The following is a 19,289-nucleotide window of genomic DNA, read 5'->3' on the forward strand; positions in this document are numbered from 1 at the left end:
CATGCCAGTTCCCAGGCCTCAGGGTCGAGATAAGCCCGAGCCCACTGATGTGCGGTCAAGGGTCTACTAGCAAGCATATGGATGAGGGAAAAATGATCTGCAAGATTTGAATTTCTCTTTTGATTTCTTGTTAATCATAGCTTGGCCCATTCGTGCGGATGCAGGTTCTTGGCATGATACTACATAAGCCACGCATAGACCACGATTGTCGGGCTGAGAGGCGAAGTGGTATGAATCTTGGCAATACAACTCTATCTAGGATTTTGTCTGCGTATCTGACATTTGAGATGTTGACAGACAGAGAGGTTTGAGAGGCTTGAGAGGCTTGATAGGCTCTGGGAGGATGAGGTCATGACGGTTGAATCCGAAAAGGACCAAAGGGGAAGAATCCCTTTATTCTACGTCATCAACAGCCAAGGAAAGTAATCAAATCAGACTTTCAGGGTCGCCCTCTTGCCAAGACTCGGCGGCAACGGCACCTGCGCCCCCCTAGACTACCACTGCACCACCACTAACGACCATTGGGCATACCCCAACTCCCGAGCCCACGGAACTGGTGCAACAAAAAGCAAAAAGCCAGTTTCTGAGTTCCAGCGAGTGCTAACTAACCTAAAGAAAGGAGACGGCGCCGGTCTTGGTTCTTGGGTACGAGGGAGCAGCGCCAGGTTCCATGCCTGCCATGGTCCTTTGTCTTTGATCCCCTTCTTAGTGTGCAAGCCGCAGGGAGGGCGTTGCATGGGCCAGAAAGACGGGCCCAACTCTATTTTATTTGCTGCAGACTTGCTTTCTGCACGGGGAGAGACACGCAGCCCAGCAAGCCCAGGCCCCGGGCGACAGGCGACAGGTCAACCAGCTTGTCCCGTTGCAGACCTTGCAGACAGGGATACAACACGAGCGAAGTGGCCGTGGCCGTGGCCGTGACCTACCTACTACACTCTTTTCCTCCACCGCCGTCATCTGCTTAAAATGGCGCGTGGCAGCCAAAACGCCATTCGATGAAACAAAAAACAGCCACTCGAGACAACTACCGTAAAAGTAATAAACAAGAGAAAAACGAAAAAGGCTTTTGAGAGAAACAGGCTGATTCAGCGTTGTCTGTGTCAGAAACCCTGATCCTGAGCTGAAACTTGACTTTGAGGCTGACGAACTTGTCTTGTCTTGTATTAAACGATCATCACCACCACCATCCTGCGACAAAACCGTTAGAGCCGAGTTCACTGTACATACATACAACTCTGGCAGTAGTGTTCAATGTCACTCGTCTATCGACACAGCCTAGTGCCAAGAGAGCTTGTTCGAGGGCCAAGAGCCGAGTAAGCAAGGACCGAAGATCGGTAGTCGTGTGTTGTTTTCTCTCTTACTATTGTTCCTGTTTGTTGTATATGTAATCCTCTTTTTTCCCCCTGCCTTGCGTAAGACCATACCAAGACCCAAGACCTCTGCAATAGCTTGAGACACGGACACGACAGGGAAATAAGTACAAGCGGGGAGTGGATTCTAGGTTCTTAACACCGAGATAGAAAGAGAGAAGCTTACTTACAACTTACACCACTTCACTTCACTTCACTTCACTTCACCTCACCTTTACTTCTTAGCTTCTTCGTCTTCTCCAACCAGGACATGGCAGAACTTCACCCTTCGTCCTCGACAAATGGAAATCATCACACCCCAGGACTATCAGAACAACGCCCGCAAGCGACAGCGTCGCAGTCTTCGTCCCTGTGACGCCTGTCGGAAGCGCAAGACTCGCTGCGTTACAAAGGACGGCGACGATAACTGCGTCCACTGCCAGCTGAGAGCCACGCCGTGTACTTTTCAGCATGATCCTCCGGAGCGCCAGGTCGCCAGCGGTAGTGGCAGTAGTGGTATTTCCGGCCCAAACTCAAATACAACAATCTCCCTGCAACAACAGGACGATGTCGGCCATGAGGACCAGAGCCAGACGTCAGCGCGGAGCATGAGCCAGAGCCGGAAAACGTCGCGAGACGATGTCCAGTCTGTCCAGTCTGTTCACTCTGTCCCCTCGGTCCAGGCATTTTTATCTCCTGCTGAGACCAGAGCTTCTGCTGATAGCGGCATTCCTCTCGCTCCGCCCTCTGTCATGGTCCCTGAGCTTGGTCCCCTGGACCGCACTATGGGATGCTCGTCTACGCGGTTTGCAGAGCTTTATGGTCTTGGGAGCGATATGGAGCCTATACTAATGCGACATCGACCCTACGATCCTCAGACTCACGAGTTTAGTCTCGACACGCATGCTATTCGACGCGTGCTGGAGAGAGATGACGGTCAGGAGTATCCCTTGACATTTCATATGGCTCGTGACGAAAAAGCAGTTGAAGGCGATCCGACATTTTCTCAAGTTGACGCTATCGAGAGCTGTGTTCGTCCTCACGGCCCAAGTCTTGTTGAGCTCTTCTGGAGACACGTACAACCATGCTATCCCATCCTCTCCAAGGACCCCTTTACCCTTGCCTACAGCCAGTCATACCGACGCATTCCCGCCGCCCTCCTCGGAGCCATCTACCTGTCCGCCATTCGCTGGTGGACCTACGACCCTGAGCTCTCCATCAGAAACCCCCCTGACGCCGCCCTCCTCCGCAGGATGCTACGGTCTGCCATACCAGCATCTTATCACCGCCCAAAGCTCAGTTCCATCCAGGCCGCCCTCCTCCTGCTGCAGTGCCAGCCCGAGGACCCCCTCAACCCGGACCACACGTTCCAATGGGGACTCACCTGCCAGGCGCTTGCGATCGGCCAATGTCTTGGGCTTCACCTTGATGCGAGCAACTGGACTATTCCGCAATGGGAGAGAAATGTTCGCAAGCGGCTCAGCTGGGCGCTATTCATGCAGGATCGCTGGACCGCATTGGCTTACGGACGTCCTGTGCATATTCACGACGATGACTGGACAGTGGGCGATCTTACACCGGGCGATTTTTCTGATTTCGACAGCGAAGGCCACGCAGCTTCGGCGTCCGCTTCTGGATCGGTTTCTAGTTCTGTTTCTGTGTCTGGCTCTGACGATGACCGGCGATCTATCGCTGCGACTGGCATGACGCAGTTTATACAGATGGTGCGGTTGACGCAGATTCTATCCGTTGTCTACTCCAGCTTCTACACAGCGCGGACCTGTCGTGAGCAAGATACTGTTATTCTGTGGGAAAAAGCCCGGCCGCTCTTCGAGATGTTGACGAATTGGTACCATAGCATTCCGCCGACACTGCAGATGAACGTTATTTACCAGCGCAAGCTGTGCTTCCACGGATACCTGCACTTCTCCTACTACGGCGTGGTAATGACCCTGCTGCGCCGCTTAATACGCTCTACAGCACTCCCACCGCGATGCTCGGATGATCGAGTCCTCTCCAGCATTCGACAGATTGCGCTTCAGACAGCCCAGAGCGCCATATCTTTTGTCATAAGCTTGCGACCTGATCATCTCGAGGCGTTCTGGTACTTCACGTCACCCTACCTCTTCTCGCTCCTCGGCTCCTTCACCACATTACTTCTCGTCACTTCGTTATCATCGCAGGAGCGACATTTCTGGCAGGAAACCTTGAACTCGTATCTCTGGAACCTTCGCATGATGAGCAAAAGCCATCAACCGATGCAATATGCCGTTAATCGACTGAAAGGGGCTATATTGCGCGGGCTGGAGCATTCGCTCGCGGTTAATCTGAACGAGCCGCTTAATGATAAAGTTAGCCCGATGATGGGCAATTATGGTGCTGATGTTTATGAATATACTGATTTTGGCGACTGGGATCTCGCTGCGGGCGCGTCGGGGCCTTATGCGGGCGCGTCGGGGCCTTATGATCTCCTCAGCGGTTTGGTCATTCAGCCAAATCCTATGATGCCGCAGAGAGATCTTGGGTGAAGGGGCCGCGAATGAGAAGGAATGCGGCGGAAAGGTAAATAGAAGAAATCAGTCGGCATCTTCGAGGCCATTGTCAGACTCAACTGAGTTGTCCTTGTAGCTCCTCGAATGCCGCATATTAATATCAACTAAATCAACCATACCATCTTCCACAAACCATCCCAATCTGCGCACACCGTCTCGCTCGCCGCTGGCCCAGTTGGGCGGTATAGGTAGTCGGAAACTCAGCGCTCGGCCTCCGCAGAAGACCTCGACGAGCTGACCCCTCAAAAAGAGGAAGACTCCATCGACGAGACTGACGTTATCGTGTCGTACTAACTCGGGACCGTCGACAGGTCGGGGGATATAAATGCGATACTGGTCTGCCCAGAAGTCGTCGAGGGGTGGAAAGTCGGTGATGAGGGCGACGGAGAAGAAGCCGTTTCCCTGAGGGTTAAACTGGAGACGATGGCCTTTACCTGAGCTGTCGGTCTGGAGCATGACGCCAAAAGTATGCGCATCACAAGCTGCGACCTTGAAGTCTACCATGAGATCCTTCTTCCACTCCGCAGAACCCAGCTCAGGGAAATGAGTCGCTGTTGTGCCGAGGGAGCAGAGATATAAGCTTGGAGCAGCATTGCTCGGCGAAACAGGCTTGGAGCATCGCCATATGTAACTCCTGAATTCTTGAGAGGCATCAATGCGCAGACAAGCGTTTGTGTCTGCCCACATAACTCTAGTGACACCAAGATCACCTCCCCAAAGCCACTTCTTCTCATCGTCGGCGTAGTCTCCAATCCAGCCAAAGCTGATCCTCTTGTCGGGATCTCCCGCTTTAGGGCAGGACTTGGCTGCGTACCAACGGCGACCGTCGAGCCGGCCATGAGATCCGTCTCTTGGCACGCGGAATGGCCCGTATGGCGTGTCAGCGATGCGATATACTGTTCCTGCATTCGGGGCGTGGAAGCGCGAGTACACAAGATACCACTTTCCGTTGGGCAGTGTGAAGATCTCTGGACATTCGGGGCAGAAGACGTCGTTGGGGGCGTATAGAGGTTCAGGCGCAACGGTCCAGGCTTCGAGATCCGGCGATGTTAACAACGCGATGCATCCGCGACTCCAATACGGGCCATTGGCTAGTCGAGTAGCTACAAGCATCCAATATCGACCTTCGGCACGGTTATAAAAGACAAAGGGATCTCGAAAGTCAATGTCCTCATACTTATCGAGTCCTTCGGGATGAATTGTGACTGGCGTTGCATCTTTCTCAAACCTCGTACCATGGAGATCTTTTGCTTTGGCACGCAGTATCGTCTGACGACCATTTTGCGACAGGTTATACCCCGTGTAAAAGATGTTCATGTGCTGATCTAGATCAAGCACTGCACATCCCGTCCAAGCACCATCGGCATCTGGATCAGAGGTGGATTCACCAGGCGACAAGACAGGTTCTGGATCACGCTCCCATTCGATAAGATTTGTTGATCGGAGCCGGGACCATGTTGCTCTTAGACGCTCTGGGTGGTGCTTTGTGGCTGGCGGGGTGTTGAGATGGAAGACGTGGTATGTATCGTCAATGAGCAGAGGAATGACATCGGCGGAAGCTTGGTAGTGTGATTCGCGAGAGTAGGGACATGATTCGGGAGGTGGAGTTGGGACAGGGAGTATTGATCGCATAGTCGTGGTGTTGAGAGCGAGTGCTGTAGAGTATTTGGTGGTAGTGGTAGTGGTAGTGGTAGTGATGATTATCCAGGTTGGAGCTGTCTGTTAGTTGACTGCGAACGAAATAAAGTGAAGCAACGTCTAATTATATCCATTTCGGAGACAACCTTTCTTGGCGTTCTCAATCCAATGGTACCTTGCCTTGCCTTGGGTTAGGGAGTGATAGCTCTACCTACCTACACTACAGCAGCCGAATGGTCGAAGCTTTCACCCTTCAAGACTCCATCGACGGATCTGATGGTCAAGGCGTCTTCCTCGCAAGGAAAGAGTGGGAAGTGGGAAGAACAAAGAGTGAACTGGAATGAACCTCTTGGTTTAAAAAAAGAATGATAATCACAGAATGCAACCGTGCTCCTGTTTTTTTCGCACCCACGTTTCCCGAATGGTCCCTTTTGAGAAAAGCCCCGGCATCAAGATGGCGCGGCGCTTCCTCAACAGGTAAAGCCTCATGACTCGGGTGAAACTTTATTTCGATGATCCTAACTTTTGATGGGTTAGCTTGGGTTTCTATCTGAGCCCAATCGTCGGAGAGCCTTGGGCCTTGGGGGGAGCTTCTTCTAAGCGAGCTCGGAGCAAGGTTCCAGAAGCAATGGGCCTCTTGGAGTAGAGAAAAGGGGGGCTTGAGAGATGGGAAGTTACTGAGTGATCGAGTGCGTGAGTGAATGAGTGAGCAAGCAACTCGTGATACTACTCCTCACGCTGAGGCTTGGCCCTGTATCCTGAGCCTTGTCACAACTGTAACGTTAACTTGAACTCCCGTCCATCGACTGTTTTAATATCATCGTATCCACTTGCACGGTATCACCGATAATTTCTTCCCCATACCATATCTTATTCCAAAACAGAGCTAGACCCAGAAGCCGTTACCGCTGAAGAGAACCGAAGTGGTCAAACCTCCCTCCCTCGCTACCCCCTCCCCTTCAGCCCTGTAAACTCGACTTAACGCGCGGCCATCCGTCCCGCGGAGAAAGAAGGAACATGCCGAAAAGCTTCGTCGTCAAGTATCCCTACGTCTGGCTGTGCTGCGGCTTCGCTGCCCTCGGAGCTTGTCTGTACGGCTACGAGGGCGTATACTTTACCGGAGTTTCGACTCTCGGTATGTCTCTTTCAGTTGTAGAAAGTATTCCTCGTATAGCTGAGCTGACTGTCAAGATGTCTTTGTTCGCGACTTTGGAACGCGGGGTGACGATGGCGAATTCCACATCTCGCCCCAGAACCTAGCTGTCATGACGAGCATGATCAATGTGGGCGAGTTAGTGGGATCGTTGTTAGCAGCACCGTTGAACGATCTATTCGGCCGAAAGGGCTCGCTCTTCACCGGCTCCGTTGCCGTGGTAGTTGGTGTTGTAATGCAGCTATCGACGACTTCGAGCCGTGCTCTTATCACCGCCGGTAGAGCCGTATCCGGGTTTGGGGTGGGAACCTTTTCCGTAACTTCGCCTTTGTACATGGGAGTAAGTTTTTAAATTCTCCGATTGATCATGTACGATTGGCCTTAGTTATTGATCGCTCGCCTACTTGTAGGAAATAGCGCCGGAGTCTCTGAGAAGCCCCCTTCTCATGTGCTGGCAGCTCGTTTTGTCTGTCTCACAGATCATCGCTGCTGGCATCAACAGGAGTGTGATCCACAACGACACGAGTTTTGCTTATCGATTTCCGATTGGATTTCAACTCATCTTCCCATTGATTCTATTTCTTGGGATTACATGGCTTCCGGAATCGCCGCGCTGGTTGCTCCGCCGTGGGCATCATGACAAAGCGATGCGATCTCTCCGCTTACTTCACCATGAAGACAAGCACTACGACGCCAAACCCGTGATGCAGAATATCGAAGAAGATCTCGAAAAGGAAAGTTCTAGTGAAATTGAAAGCGCATGGATTCAACTAATCACAGATCCAATTGAACGTCGCAAGGTGATCTACAGCGCCGGCGCCCTGATCGCCCAGCAGATCAACGGCATCCAATGGTTCTACTACTTCGGCACCATCTTCTCCAAAGCAATTGGACTCAAAGATCCATTTCTTATGACCCTTATCGTGTTCATCATTCAAGTCTTTGTCGTCCTCGCGGCGGTGTTGCTGGCTAACAAGATTCCGCGACGACCTCTCTTGCTCATCACCACGGGGATCATGACTGTGTCTATCTTTGTCGTTGGGTGCTTGGGTATCCCAGGAGGAACTCCGAGCCAAACTGTTGGGAAGGTGATTATCAGTTTTGTGATTATTGAGATTGTAGCATTCAACTTTGCTTGGGGTCCTCTTGGCTGGACTATTGTAAGTGTTTCACCCTGTCACCAGTGCTCTCCTTCTAATACATTCTACTTAGGCTTCTGAAATGGCTGTTGGAAGAAACCGAAACAAAATCTACGCCGTCGCCGTCGCTTCTTTCTGGGTCACGGTCTGGGCTACAGTCTTCACCCTACCATACCTCTACTACTCTGCCAATCTCGGTCCCAAGACAGGCTTCGTGTACACAGGTCTATGCTTCGTCACGCTGTCCTACGTATACTTCTGCGTCGGCGAAGTTACGGGCCGCAGTATGGAGGAGATAAACGGCTTCTTCCGGGATGGTATCCCTGCACGGCATTGGAAGAAGCAGCCGTTCGTTGAAGCCCAGAGAGGTCATGAGGTCAACCTCGTTGAGGTACAGGGACACGAAAAGACAGCGAATTGCTGAGATGAGTTATGAATTATGTGTCTATGAGATCTATACCCGCTTATGTCTATATGCTGGTCATGAATACAACTTCTCGAAAGGGTTTCTGTGCTGTCTTATGGTCGACTGTGCCAATACCCTCCGTAGCTTCGATTGTAATATATCGTTTTCGTGACTACAGTCTCCTTCCCATTGTGAACAACCCTCCTTGGCACTTCAATGTATCCTGAATGTGATTGCTTGCGGGACCATGTCTTATCTCCACGTCTATGTCTTGAGCGTGCTGTGGGTTGCTGAATATCGGGACTCGGCAGTCGCGGCAAAGGCTGCGCCATGCCAAAAAGAGGTTCCAAAGGTTCAGGCTCATAAGCCACGGTTGTGTCTGGTGTTGCTCGTCCATAACCCATGCTGTCTCTAGTGAAGCGATCCGTGAAGCCCACGCTTCCCATCCATGTTTCTTGTCGCCCCATAGTTGAGTATGGCGACGGTGAAAGTGTGTTATATTGAGTTCGTCCTTTATAATTGGATGCTGTGATAGGATTTGAAGGCCTATCAGTGTATGAGGGAGCGTAGGATGCTTGTTGAGTTAACGAAGTTGGGGTTACAGTCTGCATTGTTCGTTGAGAGTGCTGATGTTGGTATTGCGGAACTGAGGTATAGTTGTACGTGACCCGTTCCATATCGCGAGACATTGGGCCTGAGAAATAATATTGCGATTGAATTTCAGTATTTCTTTTAGTGCTTGCTTCTTGAACAAGATTGTAGAGGTGATTTTTATACATCTATATATGAGTGATTCTGCTTATATGTTCTGCAATCCTCATACCTTTAATAACGCCACAGTTTCTTTCTTTAGACTGTTTCTGGAACATGAAACAAACGCCCAACTAACAGCTTCAATTGTAAGCGTTCAGATGCCCGTTTCAGCAATGAGTCGCTTCTTTGTTCTTTGTTCTTTGTTCTCTTGGCAGGGGTACCAACGGTTTACCGGTGCTGAGGTTGAAGATACCCAAAATAGGTACGGAAACGCCGCCATAACAAAGGAAGGCTTTTTTCGTGCTTTTGACGCTGTGATAGATTCATTGTCCATCACTGCTGGCAGTGCTTGAGATGCATCATTCCTCTTGGCCACGTAGCTATGGACTATGCACGCTGCTATTTCTCTGCGTGGATAGCCTTTCATGCCGTGAAGTGTAAATAGTTCAAAAGCAGTTGGTAATTCAATGGGAGCACCTTTCGAGGTCTATATGGCTTGTTTGTAGAGAGTGGCGCTCCACATTGCGGCTGCGACTTCAACTGTAAGACGGATGTATTTTCTTTCAATCCGACAACTCTATCACATTTTATGCTTAACCTTTTTGAAAACTTATAAAACTGGCCAGAAAATGAGATTCTGAAAACTAAACAAGCCTGTACCTAAAGTAGGCGCACAAGATTACTTGTACAGCGATTGACCTTATCACTGAAGCCTCATGCTTCATGTTGCAAATCAAGGCGCCATCGTGAGCACTCATGCATCATCACTTCTCTGTATGACTCGAAGACATGGAATACAAACTGTGAATTGAGGGGAGATCAATGTTGGAGGGACTCTCCTTATAACGTTCTTAGATCGCCCCCTTTCTCCTTGTCTCTTGGAAACCCAAACATGCCAGCCTAAACATAACAAGATATCACGATGCACCTCTTACTACTAATTCACACCCTGATCGGTGTGGCAATTGCCCAAAATGTATTCACTACAGGAACATGTGTGACTCAGCGAGGATGCGGCCCCTTCCCTACAGCTTCTCCTACACCTCCCACTACGATATCGAACACCATTCAATTAACGCTGAACCGCACCGTAACCATCTGTCCTACAGAGACAGTCTCTGTTTTCGGTACCACCTCAGCCGTATCTTTAACTCGGACTGTCAACTCAACTGTGGTCTCTACTCTGCGTGTCACCGCGACGTCCACTGTCACGATCAATGGTGAGCCAAAAGCCCCCTCAAGAGGACTATGATTCTGACAACGTGTAGCTACCACCACCGACACAGAAGAAGCCACTAATACTGTCACGTTAACAAGCACCATGACATTGACAGCCACCATTCGACGCACCTCAACTATTCCTGCTACATCAGGCTTCGTCCCCATCGCCTCCGAACCAGGCTACGTTCCTAGACGCCGCGACAAACGTGGCGGTGACAAGTTAGTACCGACTGCTAAACCGGACCTGGAAAAGAGATGCTGGCCAGATATCCGAGATGTTGTCTGCAACACTACCATCTTCACGCTGACCACCCAAACTGTTACACCGGCTGGATGTCGTCCGCCGTTCCCTACTATAACTGTGACCCAGAGCGTAAGTGTGTTCACTGTCACTACGACAGTTACTACTACCGTTACTAGTACGAGGACTGAGCGTACAACTGTGATGACGACCGTGGAGAATGTCATTACTGCGACGACTACCTCGACTTGGACTTGGACCACGAGGCCTATCGATCGGAATACGACATTCTTTGCGACCACCACTCTAGCTACTGCAACGACGTATGCTGCATGTCAAGCGAATAATCTCATCAATTCAGCCAACGGAGGACATTTCATCTGGAACATCAACTACGGCGGTTCACAGAATCAGATCCAAGTGGGAATTCCAGCACGGAATGCATATGAATGCTGCGTAGCATGCCATCAAACCCGAAACTGCATCTGGTCCAACTTCCCCGGCGGCTGCGAATTGGTAATTGCAAACTCCTGCAATCCCAACAGCAACTTCAATTCATCATTCATCACTTCACCAGATGTCAGGAGGGGAACGACGATTAGTAACGGCCCTTGTGGATTTATTGCCAACGGGGGAGATATCCCTCTGGTTTAGATTTCGAGTAGAGTGTATATACCTGGGTCACCCCTATTTAAACATTTTCTTCCTTGTGCTCGGTCACAGAGGATCTCGCACCAGCCTTGACCATATCGTCCTGTTCACTTGGAGCGCGATCGTGAACGTAGCCAAACATAACATCCATCTCTTCGAGGGTCTTTCCCTTTGTCTCGGGGAGGAAGAAGAAGGCCCAGATGGTGGCGGTGATCATCCAGCATGCGAAGAAGAACCACGTTCCGTAGCCGAAGGACTTGAAGATGTAGGGAAGAGCCTTGGTGATGGCGAATTGGGTGAGCCTGTAATTGTTAGTTATTGATCTTTAGGAGGAGTGTGAAAGTGACTTACCATTGAACACAGGCTGCGTATGTACCAGTCAAGGTTCGGAGAGCACCGGGGAAGATCTCAGCTGAGACAATCCAGGGGATACCGTTGAGACCAAAGGACCAGCTATAAAATTCAGAATGCTGTATTCATCACATTCAGTGGGAGAACTTACAAGACAGAGTAAATCATGATCATAGCGGTAGCAGCCTTACCACCAGCGGCAGTCGAAGGAGAAAGCTCCTTGCCCTCAGCAATGATAGTAGCGGGGTGTCCAATTTTGACATAAGCTCCTACGATCCAGAGACAGACAGAGCACATGGCAGATGAGATGATGGTAGGGTTACGTCGTCCCCACATGTCAATGAGAGCACCATAGAAGATGATAGATGCGACAGCTACACAAGAGTCAGTAAGGGCTTAGCACCGGAAGAAGTTGAACATACCCTTGACAAGACCATAGATACCAGTGTAGAGGGCAACATCGCTAATACCAAGAGAACCGAAAAGGGTGGGTGAGTAATAGTTGATAGCTATTAATCGTCAGCAGTGTTATGTAGAAATGTGTTGGTCAACTTACCAGCAGCACCAGACATGTTCTGCAGAGCAAAAGAGCAGAAAACAAGCAGAACACGGTTTCGCATTCCCTTGCGGGTAAGTTCAGATACAGCACCTCGGAAAAGAGCCCAGGGTCCGGTACCAAACCTGCTAGCAACGAAGGCTTCATCCACAAGACGCTTTCGGATCATATCAAGATCCTCCTGAAGATCTATTCCACAATTAGCACCAAGCTCTTCCCCTAGGCGAATAAAACTTACACTTGTGATCACGAGGAATCTGTCTCAGACTCTCAAGCGCCTTGGTAGCATCCTCCTCACGATTCTTGCGCATCAACCACAACGGACTCTCATGAAGGAAGAAGCCACCAATGAAGAGGATAGCAGCGGGGGCGATCTGCACAGCCATGGGGACTCGCCATGCTGCAGCGGAGGAAGGGTTCATGTTCTGGTTGATGCCATAATTGATCCAGAAGCCGATCAGAGAACCGGTTTGGTATGTGACTTCGAAGAGACCGGTAAGAATACCGCGGATGGAGACGATGGAGAGCTCGGCGATGTAGCTGGGGACTGTGGCGGTGATGGCACCGCATGCGATACCGGTGAGAGCGCGGCCGGCGTCTGGAGATGTTAGACAGAGACTGAGATGGGTTGAAGAGTGGCTTACAGATATAAGACAATTGGTGAGTAGCAGCAGTCATGAGAATAGCACCGATGAGGAACACGACAACGTTGGCCTGGAGAGCCCACTTGCGACCAATCTTCTCAGTAACTTCAAATCTGTCAGCAATTGCCCGTGGTCCAGGAGATGAAAAACATACTCAAAAAGCAAATGATGGCACCGAAGAAAGCACCAGCTTGGAAGGTAGCAGTGATGTTACTCGAGATATCAGCCGAGTCCTCAGGCTTGATGTTGAAGTCACGTTTGAAGCTATCGCGAGCAATGGTAGTGCCGATAAAAGCAGAGTCATAACCGAACCTATAATTGTCAATACTCAAACTTCTCGTTTCAGTGAGTAAACTTACAGCAATGATCCCGTAGCAATAACGGCAGCCTCAGTGTACAATCGCCAATTGTACACCTCCTTTGGCGTAGGCCTATCTTCCACAGCGCGAAAGCCACCCATATTGTCTAATCTTGAGCTTCTCAAATTTACTTTGTCTGTAGAGTCAAGTCAAGTCAAGTCGCAATGAAAGGTAATGTGCATGTAAATCCTTTATCCCCCGCAGGAAGGCCCCTTCGGATATATAGCTTATCCCATCGTCAATCCGGGGGGCGTGGGGAAAGCAGAATAATAATCCGGGGATGGGTGTGGAGAAGGCGAGGGTGAGGTCATTCCAACTCGTTTCGCATGAGGAATAAAGAAGTGACAGGGGTTGTGGTAGTTCATCATGAGTCAGTTGAGGTTTTGTTTGGAGAAGCATCCGACACGCGAGCCGATGCGATGGCGAGAGGCGATTGGTCCCTTGGTCATGCGGGGATACTTGGCTAACAAGATTGGTAATTTAGGCGAAGGATGTACCGAATTTTCCAAGGCATCGTATGACCTTGTTCCATGTTTGAGCGAAAACTAATGCCGGAATAGATTCATTATCAGTCAGAGAATGGTTCTTAGCTGAATTGACTATGGTCTGATGGTTGACAACCGGCTCGCAGCTCGGTTCATAGCGGAATGTTCATGATGAATACCAGACTAACATTCCCGACCCTTTGATCCGGAACAAGATCCGGTAATGAGAATAGACAGAAGAAAATGAGAGTCAAAGAGCATCACGTGTGTATGAGATAGTCGAATTCGCGAAGTATGAAGTCTCAATGACACCAAGACTCGCAATTGCCATGATAGTGTTTGCTGTTTGTATTGTTGTGGGGTCCATAAGGCTAGGTAGTAGAGTATACCATCTGATGGTTTACTATTGAAATTTGGTATGAAAATGTACTTGAATATTCTTGAATTCTTTCTTTCATATGCCCTTTACGTCAAATTGCATTGTATCATCTCCAAAACACCCTCTAGATATTCTCTGCCCTCTTGCCAAGGCCCTTCTCAACAGCCGACAGAGGCTCAACAACCTTGTGAATCCACTCTTGCTTACTCTCATCACTATACTTAGGATAAGGTCGTCTGCAGTGGCAGCTCTCGAGAGGATATCCTCGGAGCTTAGCAACAACCCACTTGGTACCGTTGATACCGCCCTTGGCAAATCCCCATTCCATCTTTGCCAACTCAAGCTGTGCAGCCTCAGCCTCCTTTGTCTTACCAGCCTTATACAGATCGTAGATCTGCAGACAGGTCTTGGGATACAAGTTCGCGACACCGGTGATGGTGCCTGTGCCTCCGACAGAGAGAGCGGGAACGAGCCAGTCGCTCTGTCCAGCAAGAGCAAAGAACTCCTCGGGCTTAAACTGAGCTGCTATGCGAGCAACCTTTGCGATGCCACCACATGTCAACTTCACGCCAACAATGTTGGGGTGCTGGCCCAGACGCTCGAGCATCTCTGAGTTGACGTCAAGGCCAGCGACAACACCAGGGAAGTTGTAGATGACGACGGGAACAGGGCTCGCCTCGGCGAGCTCTTCGAAGAAAGCCACGATGGCATCTTGTGTCATGGCAAAGTGGAAGTAGCTGGGAGTGAGAACAAGGACAAAGTCGGCGCCAGCTTCCTTAGCGAGCTTTGTCTCGTTAATGGCATCTCGTGTGGTTTGTGATGAGGTGCCCAGTGTGATTGTGATATCGGGACGGCCAAGGGAGACTGCGATCTCTCGAGTGGTTCGGATGAGCTGTGACTTTTCGGCGGCTGAGAGTGTGACGGCCTCTCCGTTCGTTCCAGCAATAACGACTGCAGTTTGTTAATTTGATTCATGTGATTCATTCGTCTGAACATACTTCCGTCAAGACCAGAGCTTATTAAGAACTCGATGTGCTTCTTCTGAACGTCCCAGTCGATCTCTTGGTTGGCATTATTGGCAAACCAAGTCAGAGAGGGAACGTGAATTCCGCCAGGGAATGGCTTGCTCGTTGTCGCGATTGAACCCATTGTGAATAATTGAGATTAGATGCTGGGATACTGCTTGTTCAGATCACAAGATGTTTGAATGAAGAATGAAGAACAAGATCAGAACAAAGATGATCAATCGTCTCAAGATCAATGGAGAGGGTTTTGTTCCACACTCCGATATTGTGGAGATATTCTTTCTGCCCCCATCGGATCCACGGGTATCATGCCACGTCCCATGCGGGGATCGATGCAATTCATGACCATGATGGTTTGTCGGTTCGTCCAAGTGCTAAGACCCATCCCCAGCTTCATCCACTTTAGCATCATGCGGGGAAGTTGGAGACAGCCACATCCGATCGGCTCGACGAGTGTGGGTGGGGCATCGAGCCGAGCGTCAACTCGAACTGTTGAAGAACAAGAGAAGAGAAGCTAGAGAAGCTATGCATGCCAAGTCGCATGATATTAGTGGCATGAGCCATGGGAACTAGTTTGTCCCGATCTGTCGGATGCATATGCGAAGCTAGCTAAATGGTAGTTGGAGTTGCAGAAAGGTTGGTGAGCGACCATTGGTGGTAATTCATTGGCGATGTTCCGTGCTTGTCCAAGGAGCAAGCCGTTACAAGCCGACCATGTCCCAAACAACTCAGACAATGGCAAAGCATGAGTTGAAAACGGCATGCATTACGGCCCGGATATCCATTCGTGCCTTGGCAGCGTCTTGTCGAGCTTGAACCTCTTCCAACACTTGCGCCGTGATGCGCGCGTTGCCAGCAACCTTTTCCATTCTGAGAATTTGAGTCTTTATCCACGCCTTTTCGTTGGCGTCTTGCTCTTCGACTCCTAGCATCAGCAGCGGCCATAGCATGTTGACGGGAAGAGTATCCTCAGGGTCCAAGTCCGCCACAATTTGTCTAGCGAGATTTCGAATCTGGTCTAATGCCTCGGACGCTTCCTTCGTCAGGGGAAGGTTCTTGTAGGCAACGCGGTGAAGGTGGACTTTGCTAGCGTAATAGTTCGAGAGGTACGTTCGAAATGCTCGCGTGATGACAAAAGCTAGATGCTTCGAGACGTGAGGCTCCTTGAGCTTGCCTGCCACAGCAAAATCCATCAATGGTGGACGGTGTTCGTATAGAGTTCGCAAATCCGCCGCTATGACCGTACCGATGTTCATGACTTCGATTTCGTCTTCGACCGTCCCTCGAGAACGATGCCAGGGGTCTATCTTTGATATCCTCCCCATGAAGCTTTGGACTTTTTGGTAGAACACAACGCCAGGCTGATACAACACTTGGAACAATACGTCCTCGATGTCATCAGTGGGATCTTTCGAAACTTCTTCAAGCTCACCATCGAAACTCGCGGGTGATGCTTCTACCAAAAGAACTTCGTCGTCTTTGGTGAGGAAAAGACCAGAGCCACCAGCCGTTACCGCCCGACCATCGAGAAGTCGAATCCAAAGAAGCAGCTGCTTCTCTACTGCTGTTAGGCCGTGCTTATCACTACTTTGGAAGAGCGTATATGCGCGCTTGAGATTTGAGTGCGCAGCATCGAGACGACTCTCCAAGATATCGATATAGCTGAGAAAGAATAATGCTGCGAGAAGGTATTCGCGCGCAGGGCTGTGTTCCGACATTGGAGTGCCATCATGACTCGCGACCTCAGTAACGCCTCGCTGATAGTGATCCTCGTCGCTCATAGTCCAGTTTCCATCGCGTCGAGAAAGAAGTAAATTCGAGAAGGCCATGATCGCGTGTCGTACCATGGGAGAAATGCTTGCCATTTCGACTACAGCTTGTCGCATGGACACCCACTTCTTCTGAGTCTCGACTTCAGCGATGATAGGGGGGTTGACGGAGTTTGCGAAGAATTCCATCAACTTAGTACTTGCATCCGTCGTATCATGGTCCCGACTACCATTGCTCTGTGTCAGTGAGGGCGCTGAAAGTGGTGTCGTAAATGCTGTCCTGTCGGGGAATGTGATCTGCGATTGGGCCGCCTTTTCGTGTCAGTACTGCCCGCAGGGATGTAGTCAATAGTTTCATCTTACCAACATATTTGCTTCCAGCCCCTGGTTCTGCTGTGTCTCTGGCGAAGCGTTTTGCCAAAAGTCACCGTAGTCCCACATGAAACTTGCGTAATCGAAGACTTCATCAACTGCGTTTCCTGGTTGGAATACTGAGCTCCCCGGTGATGTGTCGAAATTTGGTGATAGGTGCTGCTCGATAGATTGATCAGGTACTTCAGTGGAAGGCGCTTGTCTCCTTTGAACTCCTGATCGCTGCTGGGGTCGCCATTTGCACTCCATATTCAGTCTCTCGCAATGAGAGCATCGTGGTCTTTGCTCATCACATTTGACTTTTCTCCTCCTTCGAGTTGATTAGATGCTGCATCTATTGACGCTTGGTTCATACATACTTGCATGTTAAACAACCCTCGCGTGAGCGGATCTGTCGTCGCGCCGAGGTCGCAGGTCTTGTATTTGATGGGCTGTGATTTTGAGGAGATACACCGCTTGGAAGGCGAGGAATGAGAGGCCGTCCACTGTTCATGTCCATTGTAGCGTCTCGCTGCTGAAGTTATAAACGATAGATGATGCTACAATGGTTGGTTAGGTCAATTAAAGTTGATGTATAATGCAAGATGAGGAACCTAAACCCGTCACCTGACGCGGAAGAGCTCCGTTTGCGTTTACATTTGCATTTGCGGGGCGCCTTCCAGAAGATCAGGAACCCGCGTCTACATCTGGGGTAATAAAAAGAAGGTGCTCTTCAAGTATATCTTCTCCACGAATAAATAGCTCATGTATTTGTTTGTGTTCATAAGGTGAGATGAATTCAGACTACCAACACATTATAACTTATCAATGATCTCTCCGCACATTTTTGAACCAATTCCCCCCTCTTTCACATCAAGTGACAAGTTTGATGACAGTGGGTGGATCGGCTAAGTCAATTCTGACACCCTTGGCGGGTGAGGCCCGAACTGTCGGGACAGACCAACGGTAGACTTGATATCTCTGGGCTCAGAAACGGGTTGGTTATAGAAAAGGATTCTGTTAATATCAACAATCACTGGTAGAATGTTCAATTTTACTGATAGTTCTATTAAAGAGCCTATAGTGATAACACCAACTTAGTATTAGTTTGTGACCACTTCTGAATGACATGTCTACATGGAGCAGCTTGACTTACACCGAGCTCAACGAAACCCAATAACAACCTTTGCGACTCGTTCTTTCTGTCGCACAAATACAACAGCGATGAATTTAAAATCTCACACATGATTCTACAACTCAATGTGCATCTATATGACGTCAGGCTTCATGTGGACAGTTAAAATCACTTGACCTTTTCGTTTCGCTATAATTTGATCTTCTTAACTCTACTACCTATTATCCTCGTATACCAATACAACCCTCCATTTCTGAAAACTTATTCTAAAAAGATTGAAACACCTCAAGTCGTTCGTCATGCCTACTCAAGAAGTGCTTAACCAGTGGGAAGCTTCTTCCCCAACTACCAGAAGCGAAGGCCCCCTTCAAGGCACATCAAACCGTTCGTCTCCTTCAGCGATACATTTAGTCATTCAACTAACATCATACTTCTCAAGCTCCTCAGTCCCTGGTTTCTAAACACGAGTGCTTTGCCGCGCGACCCACCGCGGAAGTATGCCCGACTTGTAACGATGGACGTCTTGCGCTCGATCAGGTATTATAGTCTCAAGATTTGGAGACGAAAGGCTAAGGGGTTCCAACAGGATCGTGTTCGCAATAATGGTGCTCGTACGCCCGGCTCTATCCACGCCGACATCGTCGCACAGATAGAAGCGAAGCGAGAGCGAAAGGCCTCAGAGGAAGCAGAGAAGGACAAGAAGAAAGCCGAGGTTGAGGAGAAGTCAGCATAGAAATACTGTTGCGTTGCGTATTTCTCGGCGCCATGTCTGCTATCGAAAAAGGGCTTGTTAGCACGGGTCTATGATCCTCTTGGTGGTTGATCATGGGTAAGGAACGGAGTTCTGTCTTGTTCGTAAAACGTTGCTCAGAATAGGCTTCTTTCGTCATTTTCAATTTGATCTCTATCTCTGGTGTCATCTGATCACAAACAGCTCTCAAACATGTGCGTGTTGACTAAAAAAGAGGGAAACTCAAAGAAGGACAGAAACAGAAGCCTGGGAGTTTGCCAGTACCCCAACTTGAAAGCAGTAATCGGACATCATCTTAGAAAATTGGTATATGTTTTCTATTATATCTTTTGTACGTCTAAACATCTATCATCATATCAACAAAATGTATCCCTGCTTGCC

The 19,289-nt window shown here is 49.5% G+C and overlaps 9 protein-coding genes; 4 read left to right on the plus strand and 5 right to left on the minus strand.

Moving 5' to 3' along the window:
• Positions 1–1,651: 1,651 nt before the first annotated feature.
• Positions 1,652–3,877, plus strand: FFUJ_13806 (DAL81-transcriptional activator-like protein; the record flags this gene model as incomplete). The annotated part of the gene is made up of 1 exon (XM_023581592.1): positions 1,652–3,877. The coding sequence occupies one exon, from the start codon at positions 1,652–1,654 to the stop codon at positions 3,875–3,877; it is 2,226 nt and encodes a 741-aa protein (XP_023434268.1).
• Positions 3,878–3,925: 48 nt separating this feature from the next.
• Positions 3,926–5,533, minus strand: FFUJ_13805 (related to raffinose invertase; the record flags this gene model as incomplete). Its single annotated transcript, XM_023581593.1, has 1 exon — positions 3,926–5,533. The coding sequence occupies one exon, from the start codon at positions 5,531–5,533 to the stop codon at positions 3,926–3,928; it is 1,608 nt and encodes a 535-aa protein (XP_023434269.1).
• Positions 5,534–6,556: 1,023 nt separating this feature from the next.
• FFUJ_13804 (related to HXT2-Hexose facilitator of moderately low affinity for glucose) lies at positions 6,557–8,255 on the plus strand (the record flags this gene model as incomplete). XM_023581594.1 has 4 exons in its annotated part: positions 6,557–6,674; positions 6,731–7,032; positions 7,103–7,852; positions 7,905–8,255. 4 exons carry the CDS (start codon positions 6,557–6,559, stop codon positions 8,253–8,255), a joined length of 1,521 nt encoding a protein of 506 aa, XP_023434270.1.
• Positions 8,256–8,350: 95 nt separating this feature from the next.
• FFUJ_13803 (uncharacterized protein) lies at positions 8,351–8,926 on the minus strand (the record flags this gene model as incomplete). The annotated part of the gene is made up of 1 exon (XM_023581596.1): positions 8,351–8,926. The coding sequence occupies one exon, from the start codon at positions 8,924–8,926 to the stop codon at positions 8,351–8,353; it is 576 nt and encodes a 191-aa protein (XP_023434271.1).
• A 986-nt stretch (positions 8,927–9,912) lies between these two features.
• Positions 9,913–11,106, plus strand: FFUJ_13802 (uncharacterized protein; the record flags this gene model as incomplete). XM_023581597.1 has 2 exons in its annotated part: positions 9,913–10,210; positions 10,259–11,106. The coding sequence occupies 2 exons, from the start codon at positions 9,913–9,915 to the stop codon at positions 11,104–11,106; spliced, it is 1,146 nt and encodes a 381-aa protein (XP_023434272.1).
• Positions 11,107–11,143: 37 nt separating this feature from the next.
• FFUJ_13801 (related to quinate transport protein) lies at positions 11,144–13,114 on the minus strand (the record flags this gene model as incomplete). XM_023581598.1 has 9 exons in its annotated part: positions 11,144–11,405; positions 11,455–11,556; positions 11,606–11,828; positions 11,877–11,963; positions 12,011–12,199; positions 12,249–12,608; positions 12,655–12,759; positions 12,809–12,966; positions 13,014–13,114. 9 exons carry the CDS (start codon positions 13,112–13,114, stop codon positions 11,144–11,146), a joined length of 1,587 nt encoding a protein of 528 aa, XP_023434273.1.
• Positions 13,115–14,001: 887 nt separating this feature from the next.
• On the minus strand, positions 14,002–15,026 carry FFUJ_13800 (related to dihydrodipicolinate synthase; the record flags this gene model as incomplete). XM_023581599.1 has 2 exons in its annotated part: positions 14,002–14,828; positions 14,876–15,026. The coding sequence occupies 2 exons, from the start codon at positions 15,024–15,026 to the stop codon at positions 14,002–14,004; spliced, it is 978 nt and encodes a 325-aa protein (XP_023434274.1).
• Positions 15,027–15,630: 604 nt separating this feature from the next.
• Positions 15,631–17,542, minus strand: FFUJ_13799 (uncharacterized protein; the record flags this gene model as incomplete). XM_023581600.1 has 3 exons in its annotated part: positions 15,631–16,983; positions 17,035–17,353; positions 17,403–17,542. The coding sequence occupies 3 exons, from the start codon at positions 17,540–17,542 to the stop codon at positions 15,631–15,633; spliced, it is 1,812 nt and encodes a 603-aa protein (XP_023434275.1).
• A 914-nt stretch (positions 17,543–18,456) lies between these two features.
• On the plus strand, positions 18,457–18,890 carry FFUJ_13798 (uncharacterized protein; the record flags this gene model as incomplete). XM_023581601.1 has 3 exons in its annotated part: positions 18,457–18,541; positions 18,597–18,694; positions 18,744–18,890. 3 exons carry the CDS (start codon positions 18,457–18,459, stop codon positions 18,888–18,890), a joined length of 330 nt encoding a protein of 109 aa, XP_023434276.1.
• Positions 18,891–19,289: the final 399 nt, after the last annotated feature.

The sequence above is a fragment of the Fusarium fujikuroi genome, chromosome FFUJ_chr08 (genome assembly GCF_900079805.1).
Source record: "Fusarium fujikuroi IMI 58289 draft genome, chromosome FFUJ_chr08".
In the NCBI taxonomy this organism is placed as follows: Eukaryota; Fungi; Ascomycota; class Sordariomycetes; order Hypocreales; family Nectriaceae; genus Fusarium; species Fusarium fujikuroi.